A 27,611-nucleotide genomic window follows, 5' to 3' on the forward strand; every position below is an offset into this window, starting at 1 on the left:
TATGGATTAACCCTGTTCAAATGTGTTAATGATCTTATTTTGGAAATATAGAGTTAAGGGTGTAAAATTTTCACTCATATTAAAGTATTATGCAGGATAACAACAAAGAATCAAAATCACTGGGCTGTGAATTCATATTTTTTGAAAAGCTTCCCAGGTAATTTTGACATGTAGTGGGTTAGGGGATGATTAAGTTAAACCAATCGCTTAATCCAATAACAGAAAAATTATTTAAAAGCATGGGACAGAGACTTAAAAAATAAAAACGTAGGCAGAATGTCCAAATAATTTTGATAGCATATATTATAATCTCCCTTTGGAAGGAATAGGGTCAATTACCTAATTTTCCACAGTTAGGTTGCATTATGATGCCGTAAGATTAAAGTAATGCCCACAGTAGAAAATATATCATTTTCAAATAACTTGAGACAAAAAAAGCTGGTGAATAAGAGAGAGAGCTCAAAGTAAATAATTATAAAGAAACATTTCTCCAAAATCTGTTTCTTCAACATATACAATGACATTTTAATGTATTCAGGATGGGAGTAGGGAAACTTTTTACATTACACTGAAAGACAAGAATGAGATTCAGGTAACAACTGGTTCTATGCCCTAGAGAAATCTGTTTACAAAATAGGAATGTTGATTCAGCAATGGATCAGGACAGCGAATTGGAAATGAACTTTTCTTTCACTGCTCCAAATAAAAGGAGGAAAAGAAATGTGACACGGAGTGACTTTGCAAATTTTCCAGATGTCAAAATTGGTCTGGGTGATTGATTTATCAAGACATTTAAAAATTCTATTTTCTACTCCTAAGTAATCAAATGTAAACTGGTGATCAACAATGAAGTAAAAGTGGAGCTCAAATTCCATTCAGTTAATTTTAAAATGTATTATTTTTGAGAACCAAGTCCTTCTCCTGGCTGAGTTGACAAGATTTCCCTTCAAGGAACAAGGGCATTTTTAACAGACTGGGGGACTCGACTTGCATAATAGTCATAATTCCTCAGTGTGGCCAGGACTCCGGCCGAGTTCATGTGCTTCACTTCCTTGTTATACTGAAGAGCATTTCCATGGATATCGGTTAACTTGCCTGTGGAAAAAACATCAATACAATGTCAATGACTGATCAGATCATCTAAGTGTTTCTTGCTTCCCTATGTAATAACATACAATGAATGTTGGATAAAATAAGGAACATGAGAAGGGACCACAAAGCTTAAGTGTTAATTTCACTTGCAGTTTAAGACTAACTAAAGGCTATCATTATTTTTTCCTCCTTGATTAAAATAGTTTTTGTTTTTGTTTTTTGCCTTACTGTGCAACATGTGGGATCTTATTTCCCCAACCAGGGATTGAACCCATGCCCCCTGCATTGGAAACGCAGAGTTTTAACCACAGGACCATCAGGGATGTCCAATGCGAGTAGGGAAACTTTTTACATTCCTCTGAAAGACAAGAATGAAATTCAGGTAGCAACTGGTTCTGTACCCTAGAGAAATCTGGTTTACAAAACAGGAATTTTGCAATTTATATTTCTTGGTATCAATTAATTTCTTTTTTTCTGGAGTGATTATTTTCCTATTGATTATATTCCATCACCCACAATTCCTGCTTTCTAAAGTATTTCCTTCATTCTACCATTTATCAGTAACACTTTATTTGGTAAGAGTTGAAGTATGTTCATTAACTACAACTGTGTCATATTACAGTTTCATTGAACACTTTTGTTTGTTTTCTGCATTTTCTCCTGCCAGCCCCTCTCCCTCTTTAAAGTGTATTTTTAGCTGCACTGGGTCTTCGCTGCAGCTGACAGACTTCTCCAGTTGTCAGGCATGGGCTCAGTAATTGCAGTGGGCAAGCTCCATTGCAGAATGTGTGATCTGAGTTTTCCAGCCAGGGACTGAACTTGCATTCCCTGTATTGGCAGTGCAGAGTCTTGACCACTGGACCACCAGAGAAGCCCTAATGAGAATGAGAATGGATCATGATGTATTTACCTTCCCTGTCATGTAATGTGCTAATGAGGTATTGATGCAATAATGTACTAGGAGAAATGACAGACTGAAAATCGAGCGTTTAAGAGTCGATGTGATCACAGGCATTCCCTGGCAATCCAGTGGTTAGGGCCCTGTGCTTTCACTGCTGTGAAAGTGAAAGTCGCTCATTTGTGTCCAACTCTTTGCGACCTCATGGACTATACAGTCCATGGAATTCTCCAGGACAGAATCCTGGAGTCTGTAGCCTTTCCTTTCTCCAGTAGATCTTCCCGACCCAGGGACTGAACCCAGATCTCCCTCATTGCAGGGAGATTCTTTACCAGCTGAGCCACAAGGGAAGCCTGCGGCCAGATTCAGTTCCTGGCTGGGGAACTAACATCCCACGAGCCACGTGTTGTGGTACCCCTGCCCCAATATAGATGTGATCTGATGTCTATCTGAATGTGAAAAATCATCTTGCTATGTATGTATCTATAGTATTTTTTGGAGTCAGAAAAAAAATTCCAAGTCTATGATCTTCAGCCCTAGCCCCGAGACATTTATCAATATTGGCTTAGAAGAAACTAACTGAGGTGAGGATAATCACAATAAATATTCTACTTTTCAAGAGGAAAAAAAAACCCTAAAAGCATTAAAGCCATACATTAATAAGGATTTCATTAAGTTAACTACGTGAAGATCAAGGTCCAAAGGAGAAACTAACTCAAGAATGAGTTTGCTGGAAATCTACTTTCTTACCTATAAAATGCAGGGGTTGGACTGTATAACCTCTAACTTTCCTTCTATCATTTACATTTTAAGAGTCTAGGTAAAGTAATACTACTGAAATATTATGTCCCAGCATAATATGAAAACTGTATAAAACCTGTATAATTTTTTAGCATAATATGAAAACTGTATAATTCCCCCCAAATAAAATGGACTAACCTCCGACAGCATGTAAAATGACTTCTGGAGCACAGGTGTCCCACTTCTTGCATCCTGGACTTGCAAATACATAAGCAGAGGCTTTGCCTTCAATCAGCTGAATTATCTGTAAGGTTAAGAGAGTAATAATCCCTTGACCATGAAATGACTGAGGTACCAATAAAGGGAAACTGCTAGTTTTTTTTTCTCAAGCATTTTGATTCCTCAATCAGACTCGACTTAGGTTAAAGCCTTCAGCAGGTATAAATGACATGAGTATTATGAAGAAACATACAGAAAGACATGCATAATTTATACAGTGATCTGAGGAGGGGGGGAAGTAGTCAAATAAGCTATAAGGAGGATATCTGCAGCCTCTTCATATTCCAAGTTAGGAAAATAAAGTTTTCCCTTTTTTATGGTGTTTGTTTTTCTTTTTATTGTGAAAGCTATATGTATTTTGTTGTAGAAAAAGTAAAGTTTTTTAGTCTTGCAAAAATTTGACCATTATTATGTAAAGAAGACAGAAATATCAGCCAGCACAGTAATGTATAAGTTGTGATAAGTTCTAATAGATGTGTGATGCTGACTAATCCAACAAACAGTTTCATAAGTCTTTGTTTAGGAATCATGTGTGTGTGTATGCTCAGTCACGTCTGACTCTTTTTGACTCCATGGACTGCAGCCCACCGGGCTCCTCTGAACATGGAATTTTCCAGGCAAGAATACTGGAGTGGGTTGCCATTTCTTTCTCCAGGGGATCTTCCCAACCCAAGAATCGGACTTGTACCTCCTGCGTTTCCTGCATTGCAGGTGGATTCTTTACCACTGAGCCTCCTGGGAAGCCATGTTTTAGAATCATATCTGTTACTGTTTCTGCTACCAAAGTGTGAATTTTAAAAGACTCATATTACTAACATCTGTAATATTCATATAAAAATAAGGTTGCCAATAGAAACTGTGTGACTCTAAACATAAACTTGCTATCAGCCCCTCATTAGCCACTTGGCTTATTTTTTGGTTACACTGTGAAACAATTAGTACTATAAAATTCAGAATGCAAATATCGAGATGAAAAGACCAGCCCAGGAGAATGAGAAGAACCTCAGTGAACACAAGGTAACCAGCTATTCCTTTTAGGATTACTGTATTCAAGAACACCTTCAAACCATTAAACCTTGCTGTAGACTTCTGAGTAAAAGCTTTCTCTTTCTTTGAGGAAATCTGTGTCAAGTCTTTATTATGTGCCAAGAACTGTGCCAGGAATACTTTTTGAGAGAAGAGGGGCTAGTTGTAACTTTTGTTAGATTTTCAAAGAAGTCCTTGATGCAAAAAAGTTAAGAACTGCCCAACAAAGTCTTTTCATAGAAGAAAAAGAGGTGGGGGGTTGTGCAGGATAGGGACTTTGTTCCAATGGGGAATGGTACCCCTTGGGAATAAAAGAGGTAATGGGTTTTGTAGTTATAAAAGGAGTAAAGAGAAATCATATTTCAGGGAATACCAGGAATATATTTTTACTTTTAGATGTTTAAAATTTTTTTTTCAAAATACTGTTACTTCCAGTTTTAACCCTCTTACAAGCAAATGCTTTTGGAAAAGGATCTAGAAATAGCTGATTATTGCTTCCAAAGGGTGTGTGTGCTTAGTCGCTTACAAAGTCGCTCATGTCGTGTCCAACTCTTTGTGACCCTATGGACGGTAGTCCACCAGGCTCCTCTGTCCATGGGGATTCTCCAGGCAAGAATAATGGAGGGGGTTGCCATGCCATCCTCCAGGGGATCTTTCCAACCCAGGGACTGAACCCAGGTCTCCCGCATTGCAGGCAGATTCTTTACCATCTGAGCCACCAGGGAAGCCCACTTCCAAAGGATAAGGGAGGAGAAATGAATTCCATTCAGTTCAATAAATATTTATCATTTGTCACCCTTGACATACAAGTGGGAAAAACACATGCTTGGGGGCATTTGGGTGTCAGGATATAGAGGCATTTACATCCCATTCTCAGCTGCTGTGAGGTGGAATCACCCAGGGATGTGGTGCAGGGGAGTGCCATGATAAGCTGTGTGTTTTCATCGCTCTAGTGGCACTGTGAGGACATGGCCTTGAACGGGGAACCACTTTGGAAGCTGCCGTAAAGTTTGGATGCGGGACGATGACAGGTTTCAACTAGGGCACTGGCAGTTGAGACAGATGAGACTTTAGAGGAGAATTAAAAAGATCCATAAGTAGGATCAGATTGATAGGATGTGAGGAAGGAAGGAGGATACGATGACTTTCAGGTGTCTGGCTAGAAGAGTTAGGAAAATGGCGATGCCATTAAGCAGACAGGAAGTAGAGAGTGGAACACATCTGGGTGCTGGTAGAGAGAGGATGTGCTCCAACTGGGGATACTGAATTTGAGACGCCTGAAGGATGTCATCATGATGATAACCAAGGGGCAATCAGATGAGAGGAGATCAGGGATGGAGATCAAACTGTGTTTCATTTCACCATGTTCTCAGGATGTGGGCCTAAATGAATGAATGGGGGAGGCATCCAGGGAGGGGCAGGCAGGCCCATCCTTAGAGTCTGTAGAAGATCTAGGAAGTAATCCAAGAGGGTCCTTGAGAAAATAAAGACTGGCAACAGGCATGGGGCCTTATGCAAATGACTTATATTATCACTGAACTCTCTTAGGTTAAAAAAAGGCTTGAACCACGACATTTAAAAAAAAAATCAAATGTTGCTGAAATGTGTCTTTAATGGCAGATAACGATCTTTCTTCTCTTCTCCCAAACTCTGATTTCACATTTTGTAAAAGCTCAGTTATTTCTTTCAATGATTCAGTTGCATTTCAGAGGAGATGATGGACACATTTTCATACCTTATTTCCTGCTCCTCCCACTCTCAGCACATCATCAGGGTTCATAGCAGTGATGCAGTCCGTAACCAACTGGCTGTTATGGGACCGGGTTGTTGTGATGATGTGTTTGCCGGCGGGCGCTTCTTTCAGCTGAAACCCGAAGGCACCTAAACCCAAAACTCCCCAGATAGTTCTCCCCAGCACAGCATCTGGTCCTGCCTGTGTAAACAGATGGAACAACAGCAAAGCTTGTCATCACTTAGAGAAAAAGGCTCATTATAAATACAACATGTAGTTATATTAGGAGCATGATTTAAAAAATGGTAATGTTATAAAGTACAAAACAGTATCATCAACAAAGAAATTTTCCTGAGAGGATCAACTGATTATTCTCATTGTTGTTTTGGTTGATAATTGGGAGTTCCCTTGTGGCTTAGTGGCTAGGATCTGGGTTTCATTGCCATGGTCCAGTTTCTACATCTGGTTGTGGAACTGAGATCCTGCAAGACATGCAGCACAGCCAAAATAATAATAATAATCACTGGACTTCAAAAGTATGGAAAGAAAAAAAAAAAGTGTGGAAAGAAACTTCTGGTTATTGCCTGGAGTCTTCAGGAAAGGCAATATCACATACTGATTCCTGGTCCTCTTAGAATTATCCAACGGCCTCATTATTGTATTTGCAAAGAGCTGTTTTGCAAAAGGTACATAAATTCCCAGGAAATGAAATATCATGTATTGATTACTTTTCATTGTCCAAGGAACAACAGGGATCACATTACTATGCGAACAGGAAACGGTGATAATACATTTGGCTGCTACAGAGACAAAGTGACTGAAGAAGCTAATGCTGAAAAGTGGCCGTGGATAATGGGGTCAGGGTTAAAAAATTTTACTGACAATTACGGTGGTAAAACGACAATGACAATGCAATCCCAGAATCTGTATTTTCCTTTGCAGAGCTCAAAGAATTTTCAACCACATTATTATAACGATAGACTTTGCATAGAAAAACATAACCTGTATTTCGAGGAAGCTAAACCTGAAGCCTACAATGGTTAACACAAAGTCATCGAAATATCACTATAGCAATAGAGTGGATATACAGACATGTATTTTTACTGAATACTAAACATGTACCAGGCACCATACTAAGAGCTTTACATGTATTATCTCATTTAATCCTCAGAACAGTCCCATGTAGTAGGCATTATCATCCTTATTTTACAGATGAGGAAAATGAGTTTTGGAATCATTCAGTAACCTGACCAAGGACTCTAGAGTATAGTGAAGTTGCTCATGTCCGACTCTTTGTGACCCCATGGACTGTAGCCTACCAGGCTCCTCTGTCCATGGAATTTTCCAGGCAAGAATATTGGAGTGGGTTGCCGTTTCCTTCTCCAAGGACTCTAGGGAGATCATAATCAAACTGAGGCTCCTCTGTGTTCAAAGCCAGTATCTGTTATCACTGAACTAGACTATCTACCTCAGTGTACTTGTCAAAATGCTTTCACACACATCATTTTGTATACCCTAGAGCAGTACTCTGGGTGCTGTTACAGTGAAAGACGCTTGTGTTGCAGGGTTGGATTCCCTGGGAAGCGGGCTCTGAGTTAAGAAGGGTGTTTATGAAGGACTGCCCTTGGGATCCACACTGTGCAAAGGAGGGGAGGTGGTGTGAGTGGGCAGAGGGAGAAATTGAGCTATGATGCAGACCCGACCACAGCTTCAGCCGACCCCAGGGGGAGCTCTGGAGCCCGAACGGCTCCTCAGGGTTATACCAAACTGGGGAGAACTGCCGGGAGCCAGCACGGGAGTTCCTACCCGTGACACAGGTCATGCGGAGAGGCCTGATATGCAAAGGCAAAGGCCTGATATGCAAAGGACCCCCCTGGATCTGCCTGAGCATCTACCCCAAAACCAGAATCTGTTTTACTATTTTACGACTTTCACCAACTCCTCTGACATTAACGGGGGGCTATCCCCGACCACCTTTCTCTAAAGGAATTCAACTTAGAGCTCTAGTTAATTAGCCTCCTGGGCATAATAGGAGTGTTTCAATCCAAACCCCTCAGATGGCTCTCTAACTTGCCTGACAGGTTTATCCGGACTCCTACAGCTACGCATACGATTGTTTACAGCCTCCCAACTGCTAGAGGCATGGGAAGCTTAAGGTATTCAAATAGTATAGAGCCTCTCGGAGGGTTAGAAATTGTTAGAATAGAACTAGTAGAAGATTTCATTGTTGAGCCAATGCTTGCCGCCAAGTTTCCACATCCCCTGTATTGTATCCTTGGAAGTGTATTAATTAATATAGTTGGTATATAGAAAAAATAAGTAGTGGCCTTGGTGTTAACTACTTTAGACCCTCAAGGTAATAAATTCTTTCCTTTGTTGTAAGCCCACTGCACTTTTGCCCTATAGGAATGCAACTTTATCTAACACCTTCGGAGGATGGCGCCAAACTTTAAAATAATTACTCTTAGAGAAAATAAGTCTTACGGTTGACAAACCTTTATCAGAGTCATAAAATGTTAACAGGTCTTCTGGCCAGAAGATGATGTAAATCACCTAAAGCATTTGTATACAATGATAAGTTTGCAGAAAAGAAAGCCTGGTTTCGATAAGGATCAAAGACTGCTGACTTTGCATGATTTTACACCCCCTGTTATCCTCTATGCACAACTTAAGGTATATAAGCTCCCTTTGAAAAATAAAGCTATGGGCCTTGCTCAAAGCTTGGTCTCCCCGTGTCGTTCTTGCCTCCTTTTCTTCTCTGTTCTTCCTTCAGGGTGACTGACTTGGAGCGTGGGGGCTCTCTGAGACCACTTACTTGCCTAGGCTTCTAAGACCCACTTGAGAAGGTGCCCAGGGTGAGGCACCTTCCGCGATTTGAGAGGGCGCCTGCGGCCTCCATGGTCTGAGCAAGTTCAGTGTCACGAACTTTATTAGTTTCCCACATAAACCAGTCAGGTCAAGCCTTTGTGTCTTTCTCCTTTTAACTATCCTTTTAATCGCCAACGCCATCCTCCTGAGGGAATCCCTGGATCCAACCGGGGCTCGACCCCGGTAGAGAACATATCACAAACTGGGATGAAATGCCAGGCCTTTACACCTATCCAATCATCAGCCACTGGAAATGGACGGACTGCCTGGGGGAGGGCCGTGTCACTGGCGAGGTGGTTCTTTACAGGCGAGGAGGCTGGCCTCCAAAGTGCTGAGAGCACTCTGCAAATGGGGAAACAGAGGAACCAAAGAACAGGCACTGGGGCTCAGTGCATGCTCGCCTGCTTTTCCTGTTTGATCTAGCATCTACACCCTAGGAGAAGCTGGACTTTTCAGAGTACTGACAGGCTCCGGGTACTCATTACACTTCAGCTCAACTGCCGAGACCAACTTCATGCTCTTAAGAAACCTATTCATGGGGACCTCCCTGGTGGTCCAGTGGTCAAGATCCGTGCTTCCAATGCAAGGGGCGTGGGTTAGATCCCTGGTTGGGGAACTAAGATCCCAAGTGTTGTGTGGCCAAAAAATTAAAAATATTAAAAAAATAAGTAAATAAAAACATTAAAAAAAAAAAACCCTACTTATTAATTCAGCTCTCCAGTCATTCTGAAAAAGAAAGGAAAGCATACTTAATAGGGGGATATGAGTATTCTGGGCCCTAGAAAACTCACACGCCCTGTGTAAATAAACACGAAGGTAAAGAGGACAGGACCATGGACTCTTGGCACCCTGGCAAGGTAAATGCAAACCCCACGAGGCAGCCGGCTAGCCTCCCTCTGAGCTCCTGATCTCTCAGCCTCTCTCACTATCTCTCCCATTCAGAGTAGCCACACCAACTGTCTGGGTGTAGTAAAGGCTAACACTTTCATCTTACTGATGAGACAAGTAAGATTCATAATGGTTAAGGAGCTAGCTCTGATGTTCAGACAGACTGGGTTTCTTTGTACTTTGCCATGCTCTTTTTTTTTTAAATTTTATTTCCTGTTCAGAATTCTTCTTTTAAAAATTTTTATCTGAGGATAGCTGCTTTACAATGTTGTGTTAGTTTCTGCTATACGGCAAAGTGAATCAGCTCTACATACACATATATCCCCTTTCTTTTGGATTTCCTTCCCATTTAGGTCACCACAGAGCATCGAGTAGAGTTCCCCGTGCTATACAGTAGGTTCTGCCATGCTCTTTTAATTAGAGTGCTTCCCAGCTTCAGTATCTGTTAGAAGCCATAATGCAGTCTGAATTGTGAGAAGTGCTTTATGTGACTAAGAGAGCAGTACAGACTGCGGACTGTGGTTTAGATCCCAGATCTGCCAGTGACCAACCAGGGCAAGTTATCTGTCTCAGTGTCCTCATCTTTTGAATGGGGATGAAGGTGTCCTTAAAGAATGATGGTGCACCTTAGAATGAGATAATGCATGTAGATCCTTGAGTCTGGCAGTACACAGGAAGCTCTTGATAAACGATGAAGATCTTAAATTGAACATTCAGCCTTGAAAACTACCAACAAAGCTGAGTGACTTTTTCTCCTTGTTGCAACAAATTTTAAGGCATAAGCAAGAGAGAAGGAAGAGACAAAGAGAAAGGGAGTGTACAGAAGGAAAGGTGGTAAAGGGACAGGTGACAAAGGAGAGAAGCAGAACAGGGGAAAATGAGCTGGGGAATGGCACAGACACTGGCTTCCTGGGGTACCAAAGCTGCCTACTTCTTTCTACCTACCAGTGGAGCCAAAAGCCTAGCTATTTTTCTCACCTTTGCGTCATTCCTGGGTTCCCTTAACTTCTGATTTTCATTGTTCTGTGGAAAGTGAATACAAGTATTCTAACTTCAGAAAGAAATGACGGAAATTTTTAGTAACTCCAAAGCACTTAAACCTTTTTTTTTTTTAAAAGGTGCCATGCATTGCAATATTATCTATGAATTAAATGCCCCTCTTTTAAGGAACAGTATTAGCTTACCTTAAAGTTTACATGACACTCTTAAGAAGCACACGACTATAACTAAAAAAGTTATAATGATATACACAGTAGGAAAAACCCAAAGTTATCTAAGAAGTAGAAATCCTGCTCTTAACTCAATTTGGACATTCAGAAGTAATAGTCCCTGTTCTAGTTACTTTTTTCTCTAAAGATCTATCAAGGTTCAGTTCAGTTCAGTTGAGTCGCTCAGTTGTGTCCGACTCTTTGTGAACCCATGAATCGCAGCACTCCAGGCCTCCCTGTCCATCACCAACTCCCGGAGTTCACTCAGATTCACGTCCATCGAGTCAGTGATGCCATCCAGCCATCTCATCCTCTGTTGTCCCCTTTTCCTCCTACCCCCAATCCCTCCCAGCATCAGAGTCTTTTCCAATGAGTCAACTCTTCACATGAGGTGGCCAAAGTACTGGAGTTTCAGCTTTAGCATCATTCCTGCCAAAGAAATCCCAGGGCTGATCTCCTTCAGAATGGACTGGTTGGATCTCCTTGCAGTCCAAGGGACTCTCAAGAGTCTTCTTCAACACCACAGTTCAAAAGCATCAATTCTTCGGCACTCAGCTTTTTTCACAGTCCAACTCTCACATCCATACATGACCACTGGAAAAACCATAGCCTTGACTAGATGGACCTTTGTTGGCAAAGTAATGTCTCTGCTTTTGAATATGCTATCTAGGTTGGTCATAACTTTCCTTCCAAGGAGTAAGCGTCTTTTAATTTCATGGCTGCGGTCACCATCTGCAGTGATTTTGGAGCCCCCAAAAATAAAGTCTGACACTGTTTCCACTGTTTCCCCATCTATTTCCCATGAAGTGATGGGACCAGATGCCATGATCTTCGTTTTCTGAATGTTGAGCTTTAAGCCAATTTTTTTCACTCTCCACTTTCACTTTCATCAAGGTTACACTAATGTAAATACCTTAAGTATTTTATTTCAACAATTTCCTTTAACATTTCATGTGATCTAATGGTAATATTACTGATTTGGAAGTACATTAGCCTCTTGTTCTACAGAAGACAATATCTTGAGAGTATAGTAGAAAGTCAAAGCAGATTAGAGAGAAAAAGTAAGAGGAAACAGTGCAAGAGCATATTTATTTAATGCTGACCATAATTTAGGCATTATGTAGAATTACCTGCAAAACAACATGGCTAGCCTCTTTTCTTGATTGAAATGGTTCACTTCTTCAATGTGCTTCAAGCACCACCTGTAAATCAGGTGCCTCAATGACCAAGCTAATCAAGAACCATATCAGTAATTCCCAATTTTGCTTATGATTTGAATCATAAGGCATATGTAAAAAAACATATACAACACATACAGTGTGTCTATGTATAGTCCCATAAATACATACATATTCCTGGTATCATCACCCCCAGAGGTTCTGACTCAGTACATCTGGGGTGTGACCTGGGAATCCTTACTTTGAAAAGTTCCCCCAGACTGCAGGTGCAACCAAGCTAGAAACCACTAGATTAGATAGCATTAAGAATCATAGAACACCATAATTATTTATCTGAAAAAATATTTCAGTATCATTTAAGAGTAATACCTGGTAGTTGTAATATGGCTGGTTAATAACTCCTGCTATGGCTTTTCCTTCATAAGCAATTCCAATAAGTACTGTTACATTGTCAAGAAGACCTAAAAAGAAGAAAACTCATATCAATTACATAACTCATGTTATGATTCATCAGCAGCACATCAATGCCTCCCAAGTTACTTTTGCAATAAAGGTAAGGAATTTACAGTGATTCAACCAGAGATCAAATTGCCAACATCCGCTGGATCATGGAAAAAGCAAGATAGTTCCAGAAAAACATCTATTTCTGCTTTATTGACTAGGCCAAAGCTTTTGACTATGTGGATCACAATAAACTGTGGAAAATTCTGAAAGAGATGCGAATACCAGACCACCTGACCTGCCTCTTGAGAAACCTATGTGCAGGTCAGGAAGCAACAGTTAGAACTGGACGTGGGAACAACAGACTGGTTCCAAACAGGAAAAGGAGTACGTCAAGGCTGTATATTGTCACCCTGCTTATTTAACTTCTATGCAGAGTACATCATGAGAAACGCTGGGCTGGAAGAAGCACAAGCTGGAATCAAGATTGCCGGGAGAAATATCAATAGCCTCAGATATGCAGATGACACCACCCTTATGGCAGTAAGTGAAGAGGAACTAAAAAGCCTCTGGATAAAAGTGAAAGAGGAGAGTGAAAAAGTTGGCTTAAAGCTCAACATTCAGAAAACGAAGATCATGGCATCTGGTCCCATCACTTCATGGGAAATAGATGGGGAAACAGTGGAAACGGTGTCAGACTTTATTTTTGGGGGCTCCAAAATCACTGCAGATGGTGACTGCAGCCATGAAATTAAAAGACACTTACTCCTTGGAAGGAAAGTTATGACCAACCTAGATAGCATATTCAAAAGCAGAGACATTACTTTGCCAACAAAGGTCCATCTAGTCAAGGCTATAGTTTTTCCAGTGGTCATGTATGGATGTGAGAGTTGGACTGTGAAAAAAGCTGAGTGCCGAAGAATTGATGCTTTTGAACTGTGGTGTTGAAGAAGACTCTTGAGAGTCCCTTGGACTGCAAGGAGATCCAACCAGACCATTCTAAAGGAGATCAGCCCTGGGTGTTCTTTGGAAGGACTGATGCTAAAGCTGAAACTCCAGTACTTTGGCCACCTCATGTGAAGAGTTGACTCATTGGAAGAGACTCTGATGCTGGGAGGGATTGGGGGCAGGAGGAAAAGGGGACAACAGAGGATGAGATGGCTGGATGGCATCACCAACTCGATGGCCATGAGTTTGGGTGAACTCTGGGAGCTGGTGATGGCCAGGGAGGCCTGGGGTGCTGCAATTCATGGGGTCGCAAAGAGTTGGACACGACTGAGCGACTGAACTGAACTGAACTGAACTGACTGATCCTTGATTACGGAGAAGGCAATGGCAACCCACTCCAGAACTCTTGCCTGGAGAATCTCAGAGACGGTGGAGCCTGGTAGGCTGCCGTCTATGGGGTCGAACAGAGTCGCACATGACTTAAGCGACAGCAGCAGCAGCATCCTTGATTAAACCTACTTTTGGCAAAATACACAAATTATAAGAGAGTGCTGACCAGGGACAGGAGTAGGAACTACGGACACTTAACTGAATTGATTGATACACATGGTCTCATTAGTAACAATCTGTAAACCAATTAAGTAAATCAGCCATAACTCCACAGCCATCATTAGGTTCCTCTGCGCTCCCCACCATCACCATCTGACTCACTTCTGCCTGCTAGATCACTCTCGATTCCAGGATCACCATCAAGATTTGTATTTCAAGCCTCTAAATTAAGATTTCTCACAGTGTGGACGATGAACTAACAAGCAGCATCAGAAAGAAAGTGCAACAAAGTGCTAGTCGCTCAGTTGTGTCCAACTCTGAGACCCCATGGACTGTTGCCCTCCCGGCTCCTCTGTCCGTGGGATTCTCCAGGCAAGAATACTGGAGTAGGTTGCCATTCCCTTCTCTAGGGGATCTTCCTGACTCAGGAATCAAACCCAGGTCTCCCACATTGCAGCCAGATTCTTTACCATCTGAGCCACCAGGGAAGATGCCATTAGAATGAACGGGCTCAATTTTTTCAATACAGATTCTTAGGCTCCTTTGTAGAGCTAGTAAATCAAACTTTCTGGACGTGGGGGCTGAGATCTGAACCAGTTGTTAGCTGCTCTTATACTCACTTAAACTGTCTAGAGCTCTCCTATTTCTCAATGGATTATAGAGACGTTTTCTGGAAAAACACACATACACACTACAGAATTCACTTGTAGATGTGTCTCATCTAAGGACAGAGAAAGTTTTTTCTAGTGATTATGAGACATTTTCTTTTTTTAAGCCATGAAGCTGAGAACCGATACAAGAAAACCCACGCTAATCTTTCTTTCAAAAATAAGAATCTAAGCTTATGCTGTGCTCCTAAAATCTACCACTCTGGCTCTGAGCCTGGTCCATTTCACTTCAATGTTGCCAACTTTAATTTGCTGCTTTCTAAGTCTGCTGATCTTAGATAATTTCAGGAGGGAGAAATATTGCACTATGTTTCAAAACCCATCTTTAGAGGTGATGCTGTGAAGTGAGACAGCAGTTCTCAGAGGAGGGGAGTGAGGCATGTGCACCATGGGATGCTGGCAGAGCAAGGCAGTACAGCAATGCTCTTGGTTTCCTACCTAATAAAGTTGGGGGTTCAGTACAGTCTCTTTGGTTACACTGGCTTAATGTCAGTTATTCTTGTGTATGGGACCTTCGGGTTGGTTGTAGTGGGGGGATTGGTATTTGAACTGGACGTCATATACTAGTCCTATAGCTGCCAAATACAGATACAAAAGCCAAATACAAAAGAGATACTAACCTTCAGTATATTCCTTGGTCCCATCCAGAGGATCAACCCAGACCACAAGCTAAAAAAGAGAACATGTCCAAATTAAGCATATAAAATTTTAAAAAGTGGAAACAGCCTGATGGTTCAGTGGTTAGGACTCCTCACTTCCAATGCCATGAGTCCAGGTTTGATTGCTGGTTGGGGAACTAAGATCCTGCTAGCCTCACAGGACAGCCAAAAAAAAAAAAACACCAAAAAACAGAAATTAAAAAAAAATTTGATTTAAATAGATAAACTAAAAACTATCTTTTGCATTTCTGAAATTATGGGAGGCTTAAGCCAACATCATCAGTTTTGTAATAATCAAAAAAAATAGTAAAAAAAGTATTTTGTAATCAAAGATACACAACACTATAAATCAACTGTTCTTCAATAAAATTTTTTTAAATATAAAATGCTGAACTGGTAAAAGTTTATTGTCACCTAAACAATTACAACACATTGCCATGAACATCCTGAGCTCCAGATCGTGATACAAGGAAAACTTTAAAGTGGCAGCAAAAATGTGTTGTGTGGATACTACTCATATATAAATGCTGATTTAGAAAAAATAATGACAGTTGGACTATCTTAAGGACACAGTGTATATATGGCCAAGAAAAATGAATTGTTTATAAGACTGAAATAGAATAGACAAGAAATCCTCTCTTCTTAGGACTTTCAATATGATTCAGGATACACAGTCATGAACCACTAGAATTACAACACTTGATGTGAATTTATGAGGGCATATTTCTGATGGAAGACATCATGTCTTTTCTTTCTATACTCCATATCACAGAACAAAGCACCTGACTCATAGTATGTGTTCAACGAATGTGTGTTAAATAAACTAAAACGTGAACATTAAAGAAGTGTGATAGCTATCTGAAGTCACAGATTTAATTTAAGCAACTATAAAGAGCAAGGGGCGTACTTTTTACAGCCTTCCAAAAATATAAGGCAGTGATCCATTTCAGCACTTTCCAGTTCCAATTACCCATGAAAAGTTTTACTATCAAATCTACTAAATAACAAATTAGATTTTCTTCCTAAACGTATTATCATTATCATCATTATCGGCCATACCATGCAGCTTGTGGTATCTTAGTTCCCCGACCAGGGATTGAACCTGGGCCCCTGCAGTGAAAGCACAGAGCCCCTAACCACTGGACCACCAGGGAATTCCCCCAAATGTATTTTTAGTAACAGTTTTAGAGTGAAGAGGAAATCAACAGAATGAGAAAATGAACTCAAAATCAACAGGTGAGACATCCCGTACGGTTGCCAGACATTTCTATGTTGGCTCTAAAAGATTTCAGGTTCCTGGTTGCCCTGTTTTTTATAACTACCAACTTTTTATTATGATGGCAGATTTTATTTCCTTTACTACAACAAAAACAGAAGATTAACAGAGAGGTAAGTAATAGTATGGGTCATACATCTTCCTCCTTGATAGCACTGTACTGTGATGGGCACGGCTGCTTCAGTATCTCCTCCCACTGACCATCTTCAATCAGCTCTTGATCCACGTCTTCAGGAGGCAGATCCTAAAGCAGGGAATACTGGTGATGACCGAAGCTATTTGCTCTTTACAGAATACCCTCTGTCTCAGTAACAAGTAACGCAGCATCATAAGTTTCACTAGTTCTTTCTGTTTACCATTTCTATTTGGAGCTTTTAAAGCTAACGGAATAAAATCGCAAAAACAAATCATATATGGCTCATCAAAGTTGATTACAAAGGGTCCTAACTTCATTATCCTGAAAAAAGATTAAAAACAAAAGAATGTTTAAGTATTACACATTTATCTACACAAGTGGCTCTGATATCAGCTATGTCTTACTCTCAGATATATGAGATGTCAACTCCTTCACCTTCACAGTGTTAGTCTTTGAATAAATAGGCAAGTAAATGTTAACTGAAAAAAAAAAAAAAAAAAAACACCAAAAAACCAGGAACAACAAAACTCATTTTATTTCAAAGTTGGAGAATTCTGCTCATCTTATACTTTGTATGCTGAATGTCACAAGCATAACCACATTGTCTATGGTCAAGAACTGAGACATCTGGTCTAGAAATAGGCCAAAATATTAAAAGCAGACATTGCCTGAAAGTTCAAGGAACATCACAGCTATTTTTATGTTAAAACACAAAAATACAATGCTTGCAATCATAAAAGTAGTGTATAGCAAAGTGACAATTACAAATCCATATGGTGAACAGGGATAAAAAAAAACATGGTATCCCTGACAAGTCTTACCTCTTCCCCTATAATTGTTAGTTTGGGGAACTTCCGTGCCAATGAAGAACATATGCTCACTTGAACTAATCGGTCAGCCTTGGTCTGCAGGTCTGTTGCACAGGTCTGCAACAAAGAAAGTACATTTTAGCAGAACTAATAAAGTTGTTCTTTGATGTCTCATGTGATTATCTATATCCATTTAAATTGCAGTCTGTTTTAAGACTGATGGAGCTTAACATCATATGAGTCAGCTAATTTCTTGGCTTGGTTTTCCTCATGGGACTTCTAGTGGCTAAAGTTTGGAAACGAACTTTTAAATTATTTAGAACATTTTCTGCCCCAGCTTACAAATTCCTTTTATCAGATCTCTACATTAATCTTTTGCTCAAGCAGGTTGACAGGAAATTTATACATTTTTCAAGGCAGTTAACAGTATTCTGATATGGATTCTTCTATAAATTTCAGTCACGAATCCTAATTCTAGTAATTCAAGAGGTCCTCAGAATGATTCTTATTTCAAAATTCTTGTTTTTAAACTATAAAAAATATGAAAGTGAACAGCAGTAATATTTACTACCTAACTCACCTATGGCATTCAACTCAATCCACATGTCATAAAATCACACTTGTAAAACACAGTGACCACTTTGTTATCTTGTTTTCAACCAGTTAGGATATGTCACAATTTATACATGCCTGTTTAGGTGGATTTACAGATTATCTTCAACAGGAAGAACTTTGGTAATACTTTGTAATGAGATAAGGAATGACTGTGAAAATCAAATTTTTTTTCTGCAACACTGAAGTTTGCTGCTTATCCCAATGCAAAGAACAATTCTGCTAGAATGCAGGGCTGCAAAGACAGAGAACTTTGTTCTATTTCTTAAAGAACTGTGCCTGGCACATAGTAGGTGCTCTGTAAATAACTGTGGAATGAAACTACGAGAAAGGTCTGTTGAAATTGAAGATTACTCACTTAGCAGTCAAGTTTAGACAGCACTGCTTCAGAGGGAAAGACACAATGACAGTTATTCAACTCTATGAGGAAAGCTATCCCAAAGACTCGCTAGGTAAGACATTTCCTGCTCTTTCTACTGACACAGTGCCAGACCTCACCATTCTGGATATTTTGTGTGACAAATCTGATTTTTTCCTGTCTCTTTTAAAATGAGGTGTCAACAAGTGGATATGAAGTACCAAGAGTATCTGACCAGTAGAGAGGACAGGGACATTATTATCTTTTATCTTTTCTTTCTTTTTAAAAAAAATACGTATTTATTTATTTGGCTGTGCCAAGTCTTAGCCGCAGCATGGAGGATTTTTGATCTTCATTGCAGCATGTAAATTCTTTTAGCTATGGCAAGCTAACCCTTAGCTGCAGCATATGGGGTCTAGTTCCTCGACCAATGATCAAACCTGCGCCCCCTGCATTCGAAGTGCAGAGTCCTGCCTCTGTATCACCTAGGAAGTCCCTATTATCTCTTTTTCTAACTTGAACACTGTATTGCTATGACTCTTTAGCTATACACTACAAAGTGGCCCATCTAATATAATCACAACAGAAAATCAATTTAAACAAAGTAAGTGAAGCTAAGGGGAAAATATGCAAAGATATGATCCAAAATATTGGCAGTGGTGGCCTGATAGATGATTTTGTACTTTTTGCTAATTTTTTCCACTTTCTATGTTTCATAATAGAGAAAATGATAAGAAAGACAAGATAGCAAGATCAGTAGCCTTCTAAAGTAGCTGTTTTACACTGTTAATCTGTCATTGAGCATGTATGTGATCAACTAAAACCTCTTTTTCAAACAAATTTGAATCAGACTCACTCCTAAGTACTTGAACACAGAATATGGGACTCTATAATTATTCCTATTGTAATATCTTGTTGAATTTGGCCCATCTTTCTCAGAGTTGGCAACTATTTCACATACTTATTCTGTGATCCAATACATTAACTAGCCCTCCCAGCTTCATTTTTATTGACAAATTTGATTAGCATCCTTTTTTTCAGCCTCCTCTTTAACAACACTTTGGGAAATACGCATTCAATAAATTTTTTATACTGTATTTAAGTTAATGGCTAAAGAGACAAAGACAGTCAAGAGCAGAATCCTCTGATCTGTCACCAATGACCCCTTTCCAGGGTGAAAGTGTATAATGAAAAAAAACTGGAGGGTAACTGACATTGTTCAGAGTTATGAGTACATTAACCAAGGTTCAGGATAAGGGATGGAAGATGTCATTTATGTATTATAAAAAAACTTGAGTACTTTCTGAAAATGGAAAATGAGGTACTATAATATTTTTTAAAAAGTTTGATTCAAAATCAATTTTGACTTCAAGATCAAAATACCCTACATATCTCTTTCCTATACTATTAAGCCCATGAATCTATCAAAAAAAGAAATAAGATTTATTTTACTTGTTCTTGTGATTTTTAGTCTTAATTTTTAAAAGCAGTTATGCTAAAAATCTTATAATTAGTTCACAGGAACTTATTTCTAAGTTTTATTTTTTTTACTTGTATATAAGGTCCTTATTTTTTATATAAGTAGCCTTAAGTAGATGCTTGACTTATCATAAAGGAGTGTTTAAACTACATCTCTATTTCAAACCATTAAAATGTTTATAATATCCTAAATTTTCCCACTTTGGTAAAACTACAATACAATTTTTCTTAAAGATTATGATGAGAAATCAAATTTGTAATGTGAAATAACAAATCCTGTGGAAGAAATTATGTTTTAAACTAGAACACATACAGGGTGAGACTTCTTTTAAAAATCAACTACCATTCTAAACTATCTTTCTGATAATTTACCCAAGTTTTTAGTTATTATACTGGAAAGAAAAACTTTGCTTTAGGTTTCTTTTCCATGAAGAAAAAAAAATCTAAAGCTTGAATATAAGGGATACTTGTTTAAATGCCAGATTTGACCAAATATGTTAAGTTCACTAAGGACAGCATGACTCTGCCTGAAGCAGATTATTTCAGGATATGAAGCTTGGTTCCAGTGCTCTGGACCTGGACAGTGGTCAGAAGACCCAGTCATACAAATAAAAGCTCTGGATGTCGGAAGTCCGGAGCCCTATTCAGAGCAGAAATGGAACCCATTTGAACTAAGGGTCTTGCAGGCTCCATAAGGAAGCCACTGACTACTTCAACTATTAGTGTGTCTAGATTGGTACATCCTTTTACCTAAACCTCAAGGAACAATAATGGAGGTGGTATGAAATGAGATGAGACTTTCAGTACCTTCTCAATGATACCCAGGTCTCCTTCGGCGATAACACGCCTGACTATCGTTCCTGCCTTTTGAGCAATAGAATATGCTGAAGCCACCAACCGCATCAACACAGTGGGACTGGATGCCATGATGGGCCCTAAAGGGAAATCAAGAGAAATGTTCTGTTACTTTCAAAACCAGCTGCTGGTTTCATTTACCTGAATTCAATTCAACACGTAGATATTGAGCTCTTCCTTGGGACGGTTTCAATTAACTGTAGATTCTCTAATAAACATCTACTGAAAGAGACCTGGAGAAAGCTCCATTTCAGCATCAGCTCTCCCAATAAATTCAGCAGTATTCTTTTTCTCAGCAGGTGGGAAAAAGAGGTATAGAGGTAACTGGTTTAGGCCTATGAGCATGTGAAATGTTTGATGTATGATGTGTGTAATGTGCAAATGCTGTCCATTAAAAGGTGGTTCAGGGGCTAAAAATATACTTTGTGCCCTGCTGCTGCTGCTGCTGCTGCTTCTGCTAAGTCGCTTCAGTCATGTCCGACTCTGTGCAACCCCATAGACGGCAGCCCACCAGGCTCCTCTGTCCCTGGGATTCTCCAGACAAGAATACTGGAGTGGGTTGCCATTTACTTCTCCACTAATGAGAGCTAATATTTTGTTGGGCTGCGGGTGAGATACTGTAACCTAATGTCTATAAAACAGGTAATGCCAAGAGAGGGATGAATAGCATAAGGGACGTTTGCGTACATGGGAAGTGTATGTATGTGTGTGTTTAGTCATATCCAACTCTTTGCGACCCCCTGGACTGTTGCCCATCAGGCTTCTCTGTTCATGAAATTTTCCACGCAAGAATACTGGAGTGGGTTGCCATTTCCTACCAGGAATCTTCTCAACCCAGGAATGGAACTCAAGTCTCTTGCATCTCCTGCATTGACAGGCAGATTCTTTACCACTGTGCCACCTGGGAAGCCCTTATGTGGGACGTATTAATAGTTTAAAAAGGGAGGGGTTGCATGTGATTACATTTAGTTTCTGAAACCCAATGAATATTCCTTTAGACATTAAATAAAATTTCACCCGCTGGTTATTTACTACCATTCTCACCAGGGCCTTCCCTGGTGACTAGAATGGTAAAGAATCTGTCTGCACTGCAGGAGACCTGGGTTCAATCCCTGGGTAGGGAAAATCCCCTGGAGAAGGGAATGGCAATCCACTCCAGTATCCTTGCCTGAAAAATTCCATGGACAGAGGAACTTCGTGGGCTACAGTCCATGGGATCAAAAAGAGTCAGACAGGACTGAGCAACTAAGACTTCACCAGCGGCCAAACAGAACAAATAGCATGGTCATAGGAGTGAAAACCAATCATTTGGGAAAGTGAGGCGTGTCATGTAGCCCCTGGCCCAACAAAAAATATGGAAAAACAGTCTTTAGGATCAAGTATGGGACTTCCCTTGTAGCTCAGTCGGTAAAGAGTCTGCCTGCCTGCAATGCAGGAGATCAGGGTTCGATCCCTGGGTTGGGAAGATCCTCTGGAGAAGGAAATGGCAACCCATTCTAGTATTCTTGCCTGGAGAATCCCATGGACAGAGGAGCCTGACAGGCTACAGTCCATGGGGTGACAAGAGTCGGACACAACTTAGCGACTAAACCACCACCACCAGGATCAAATATATTCCTCTTTGAAAATACAGATTCAAATCCTGCAATCTTACTGACTTTTAAAAATTGAAGTATAGCTGGCTGACAACGTTGTATTAATTTCTGCTGTAGAGCAAAGTGATTCAGTTATACATATACATACACATTCTTCTGTACATTCGTATTGATGGTTTTGATGCTGAAATACACTACTCACGTCCCCTCTGAGGCTGAATCGCTTACTTCCCCATTTGCTGAAAGGGCTGTCCACAGATGGCCTTTAGCTGCCACCTTTCTTAGGGAATTTATCTGAGAAGGGTCATTTTACCCAAAACTGGTCAACAGGCAGACATAAAGGCCACTGCTCATTCCAACTGGGCTGCTGCCCCAATTCCAATGGGCCATTGTAGCTTCCAAATACCCACTGGGTAGGCTGAGCCTTAGCTGGGGCTACACCACGGCCCAGCTTCCCACCCCCACTGCCCGCCGGCTCATTCCTAGTTCCTTCACGCTTCCCATGAGGAATCCTGACAATACTCCCTAATAAATCTCTTGTGCTCAATCCTTGTACTTTGTCTTGTATTTGAGGCCTAGGGGGAACCAATCTGGGACAAAAACTCTCTCACTTCTGACCAAATCAAGTCACCATGATCTCAATGCAATAAGGGAACACAACACAGAATAGAAAGGACATTATTAACCTCAGTTCAGCAATAGCCATCATTTTCCCACCAATTTCTGACTGCATGTTTAATCTGATGCACTTTTTAACCTCTTGACACCTTTTTTTCTATCATTCACATTCTGTTCACGGGGATAATGAACATAATTGAGACAATAAACATGTGAAATATTTGAAACCCCTCAGAAGGAAGACAACTGAAACTGATGTAATAAATAGCATACTGGGACCAGTATGGAACTAAGATAAAAATAAAATGGGTTTCTTTGTATCTGAACACATAGAAATTGTCTGGAACTAAGATAAAAACAAAATGGGTTTCTATATATCTGAATCCTGTTTATCTTATTACATTATAATCAGGTTAGATTCATTTTCTTGGCATACTGAGCACTAATGTGGAAAAACTCTTTACAATGATAACTATTAATACTTCAGCAATAACTCAGAGAGAAAACAGGAGAAGGATTTAGCAAACACTTCGTTGATCTATCTCTACTCCCTTATATCCATGACCAGCCATGGAATTGATTTTTTCTGTGCTGAAAAAAGTAGTCTTCAGGTAGCTGATCTCTACTCCCCAGGTGTCTTAACCACTGAGGATATTTTAATGTGCTCGTGGGCTCTTTCAGTCCCCATGTTTTATACAATGCCATCTGTGAAAGGCGGATCATTTTCCCACACTGTATAGTGTTCTAACTTTTCACAGATATCATTTACCTTTGAACCAGTTCAGTAACCATCCCAGCCTTGGCAAGCTTCATATATGAGTAAACCACTTGCTTTTCTGCTTGCCAAGGCCACAGTATTTTCTTTCTAAAGAACAGCTTTAGGCTTTGTCTTATTACATTCCTCAGAAAATGAATGTGCACCATACTTATGAATCACCCTTTAAAACAAATACCAGTTTTATAAGAATGTAAAAAATCAGGTTTGATGTAAAGCACAATGATTTATAAAGACATCTTGTAAATCACTTTTAGTTAGCAAAGGAGAGAATATTTCTACTATTTTCTCTGAAGTACTTCTTTGATCCACACTGAACTACTGATAAAATATTAGGCTGTCCCCAAGCCCTAGTAATTCTCTTAAGTACTTTTTAAATAAATGAACAGAGTTTTGGCTCTTTGTGTAAAGAAAACATAGCTAATCATATTATTGCAAAACCTGTAAAAGACCTTTCTATTATAGACAGGATAAGTCCCCTCCCACACCCTAAATGAGAATTACCTGTTGATGGCAAAGGTGAAGGCAAAGCAAGGCCAAAAAGCTCCTTCTGCAAGTTCGTCACTTCCTTACAGCAGTTCAGATTACATCCACTGTACTTCCTTCTCTATCAGTTTTACACCTTCTGGGTCCTAAAACACTGTGTTTTGTGAGCATGTCTCTCTGAAAGCTCACTCAAAAACAGTACAGGGATTAGAGACCCTGATACTGGGAAAGATTGAGAGCAGGAGAAGAAGGGGGCAACAGAGGATGAGATGGCTGGATGGCATCACTGATGCGACAGACGTGAGTTTGAACAAGCTCCAGGAGTTGGTGATGGACAGGGAAGCCTGGCATGGTGCAGTCCATGGGGTCACAAAGAGTCAGACACGACTGAGTGACTGAACAACACAACAGGGGTTAAAGACACAGGCACCGGAGCCTATCTCCTGTGTTCAATTCCCGGCTCTGGCGCACATTAGCTTTGTGACCTTGGGAAAGCCACTTAAATTCTCTGTGCCTCAAGCGGTAATATGGAACTAACAATAATATTGTAACATAGAGTTGTTATAAATATTAAATCAGTCCTGGCACAAGGTAAACACTAAGTAATGCTGGCTAACCATGATTATGATGACTGTTCTCATTACTGACTATCCTGCAGGGACATTCAGTTCAGGGACATTAGGACAGCGTTAAGGGCAAAAAATCCCTATAGCTTCTGCGACGCTATTTTGACTGAGGATATAAAGTGATAACCAGTATAATGGTGAATCGCACACAGTTCAAGCTCTTTTTCACAACATTCTGGGCTTGAGACTTAGAGCAGGAAAAAAAAAAAAAAAAACTGTATGACATTTAAGGCAATCAACCTAACACCTATCACTTAAGAAATCTTTATAGTTGCTAACAGGGCTCATTCAGAAGGACAAAAATAACAGAAATCAAATGATCCATTTCTTCCGAAAGCCTGGGAGTGGCTTCTTGAACTCAATACAAATGTGGTGAACATATGGAGATTAGGAACTGAAAACACATGATGAATTCCCTATCAAAATACTAAGCTTATTTCTCTTTTGGAACCTGACTGTAACAGAGCAAATTCTAAAAAAAAAAAAAGAAGCAATGGGCAGAGATACTCTCCTCACCAGTCATCAAAATAGGATATGATATAAAATTATAGTAATTAAAAGTTTAGTCCTGGACAGAATTCGAGACAAATTAATGACATCAAATTCCAGAGTTAGATCCAAATACACTAAAGGTTGTAATTTAAACCATGGAGGAAAGTTAATTGTGCAAAACATCGTTTATTGCTAATCTTCTAAAAAAAATGTTGGAATTTTTTGCAGTCTTTATAGCAATGTAAATTCCAGACCAAACCATGATTTTAAGACTAGACAATGAAAACATAAAAGTATAAGAATAAAACATGAGTGAAATGTTTTATAAATTTGGAAAAGGACTTTTAAACATGACTAAAACCAAGAATCCATTGTAGAATAAATTGATAAATCTGACTGCATAAAAATTAAAACGTTTATATAACCAAAACACCATAAGCAAACAGTTCAGTGACAGAAAGAGAAAAAAATTTGCATTACGTACTAGACAAATGAGCTAATTTTTGTTAAAAGGACTTACATATATCAATATGCAAAAGATGAATAATCCAATAAAATTGGGTAAATGACACCAATAATAGACAATTCTTAGAAAAATAAAAGTAAAAGCCTTGAATCATGACATGTTCAAGTGTTAGTCACTTAGTCATGTTCAACTCTTTGTGACCCCATGGGCTGTAACCCACCAGTCTCCTCTATCCACAGGATTTCCAGGCAAGAATACTGGAGTGGGTTGCCATTTCTTCCTCCAGGGGGGGATCTTCCCCACTCAGGGATCAAACCCAAGTCTCTTGCACTGCAGGCAGATTCTTTACCATCTGAGCCACCAGGGAACCCTCAACTTCACTAATTATGAAAGAAAGGCAATCTAAACCAATGAGAAAGCATTGTTCATTTGTAAGACAGGCATAGGTAAGAAAATTTGGCCAGTGTTCACTACAGTGTGAGGGAAAATCCTCCTGATCATTATTACCAAGGATATAAAGTGGCGAAACCTCTTTTTTGAAAATCTTATGAGCAGTAAAATATACAACCTTTTAAACTAATATCTACATTTTCAGGGAATCCAAACATATCAAGCAAGTCTACAACCAGAAAAGACAGTAGGAAGAACCTGTGCTAATTTAACGAAATTTAATTTTAGGCGTAAGACAGTCTCTACAAGGCAATGGCAAGCCACTCCAGTACTCTTGCCTAGAAAATCCCATGGATGGAGGAGCCTGGTGGGCTGCATTCCATGGGGTCGCTACGACTCGGTTGCGACGGAGTGACTTCACTTTCAGTTTTCACTTTCACGCAATGGAGAAGGAAACGGCAACCCACTCCAGTGTTCTTGCCTGGAGAATCCCAGGGACGGCGGAGCCTGGTGGGCTGCCGTCTATGGGGTCGCACAGAGTCGGACACGACTGAAGCGACTTAGCAGCAGCAGCAGCAAACTCCGTCCCGGTTTGCCTTGTTATTTCAACAATACAGAGCCATAAAAAAACCCAGGGGCATGAAAATAATAGCATGGATAAATAATCAAAATACTGACACTCAAGAATCTAGGTCCGAAGTTGAAGTATCTGGAGAGGCACCCTGACTGACGTAATTTTTACTATTATTATTATTTTTTACATAAACCCCTTGAATCTCTTCGTATCTGTGCAGAGGGCTGGAGTTAAGAGGACGAATAAACTACTCAGATCTGCCTAAGGCCCTTGCGCTGACCCGAAGGGGAGAAAATTACTTACGGTGACAAGACTGGGACCAAGTCAGACGAAACACCCTTCAGGGGTAACCAAAAGAGCGCTATCAGGCACCAGGTCCCGGGCAGCGTTCACCCTCCTGGGATAGGTCAACAGTAGATGCGGAGCAAACCTACCTCGGCTACTGAGCATGCGGCTAATTCGGCGCAGGCGCAGAACAGCTACTTGGCCATCCCCGGCTCTGACTCCCCACCTGCAGGAAAACTCCACTTTCGGGTTTTCTTCAAGCTTCTACGTAGGTGCCAGTCTCCTGAAGTCAAAACGAAAGGTGTATTAACTATTCAGGAATCATTCTGGCTTGCAATGGCACCCCACTCCAGTCTTCTTGCCTGGAAAATCCCATGGACCGAGGAGCCTAGTAGGCTGCAGTCCATGGGGCCGCTAAGAGTCGGACACGACTGAGCGACTTCACTTTCACTTTTCACTTTCATGCATTGGAGAAGGAAATGGCAACCCACTCCAGTGTTCTTGCCTGGAGAATCCCAGGGACAGGGGAGCCTGGTGGGCTGCCGTCTCTGGGGTAGCACAGAGTCGGACGCGACTGACGCGACTTAGTAGCAGCAGCAGCCCT

General features: G+C 40.2%; 1 protein-coding gene and 1 non-coding gene across 6 annotated transcripts; both read right to left on the reverse strand.

Annotated features, from left to right (window-relative positions):
• Positions 1-496: 496 nt before the first annotated feature.
• Positions 497-27,611, reverse strand: BPNT1 (3'(2'), 5'-bisphosphate nucleotidase 1). Of its 5 annotated transcripts, none has more exons than XM_005216812.3 (10): positions 27,157-27,438; positions 20,653-20,780; positions 17,409-17,513; positions 16,588-16,695; positions 15,137-15,185; positions 12,280-12,371; positions 10,503-10,547; positions 5,772-5,969; positions 2,930-3,035; positions 497-1,095 (listed from the first exon to the last, which is right to left on the reverse strand). In XM_005216812.3, the coding sequence occupies exons 1-10, from the start codon at positions 27,170-27,172 to the stop codon at positions 947-949; spliced, it is 996 nt and encodes a 331-aa protein (XP_005216869.1). In that variant the 5' UTR covers positions 27,173-27,438; the 3' UTR covers positions 497-946.
• TRNAE-UUC (transfer RNA glutamic acid (anticodon UUC)) lies at positions 16,257-16,329 on the reverse strand. Its single transcript has one exon. It is a non-coding gene; the product is annotated as a tRNA-Glu (tRNA).

The sequence above is a fragment of the Bos taurus genome, chromosome 16, assembly GCF_002263795.3.
Source record: "Bos taurus isolate L1 Dominette 01449 registration number 42190680 breed Hereford chromosome 16, ARS-UCD2.0, whole genome shotgun sequence".
Taxonomy (NCBI): Eukaryota; Metazoa; Chordata; class Mammalia; order Artiodactyla; family Bovidae; genus Bos; species Bos taurus.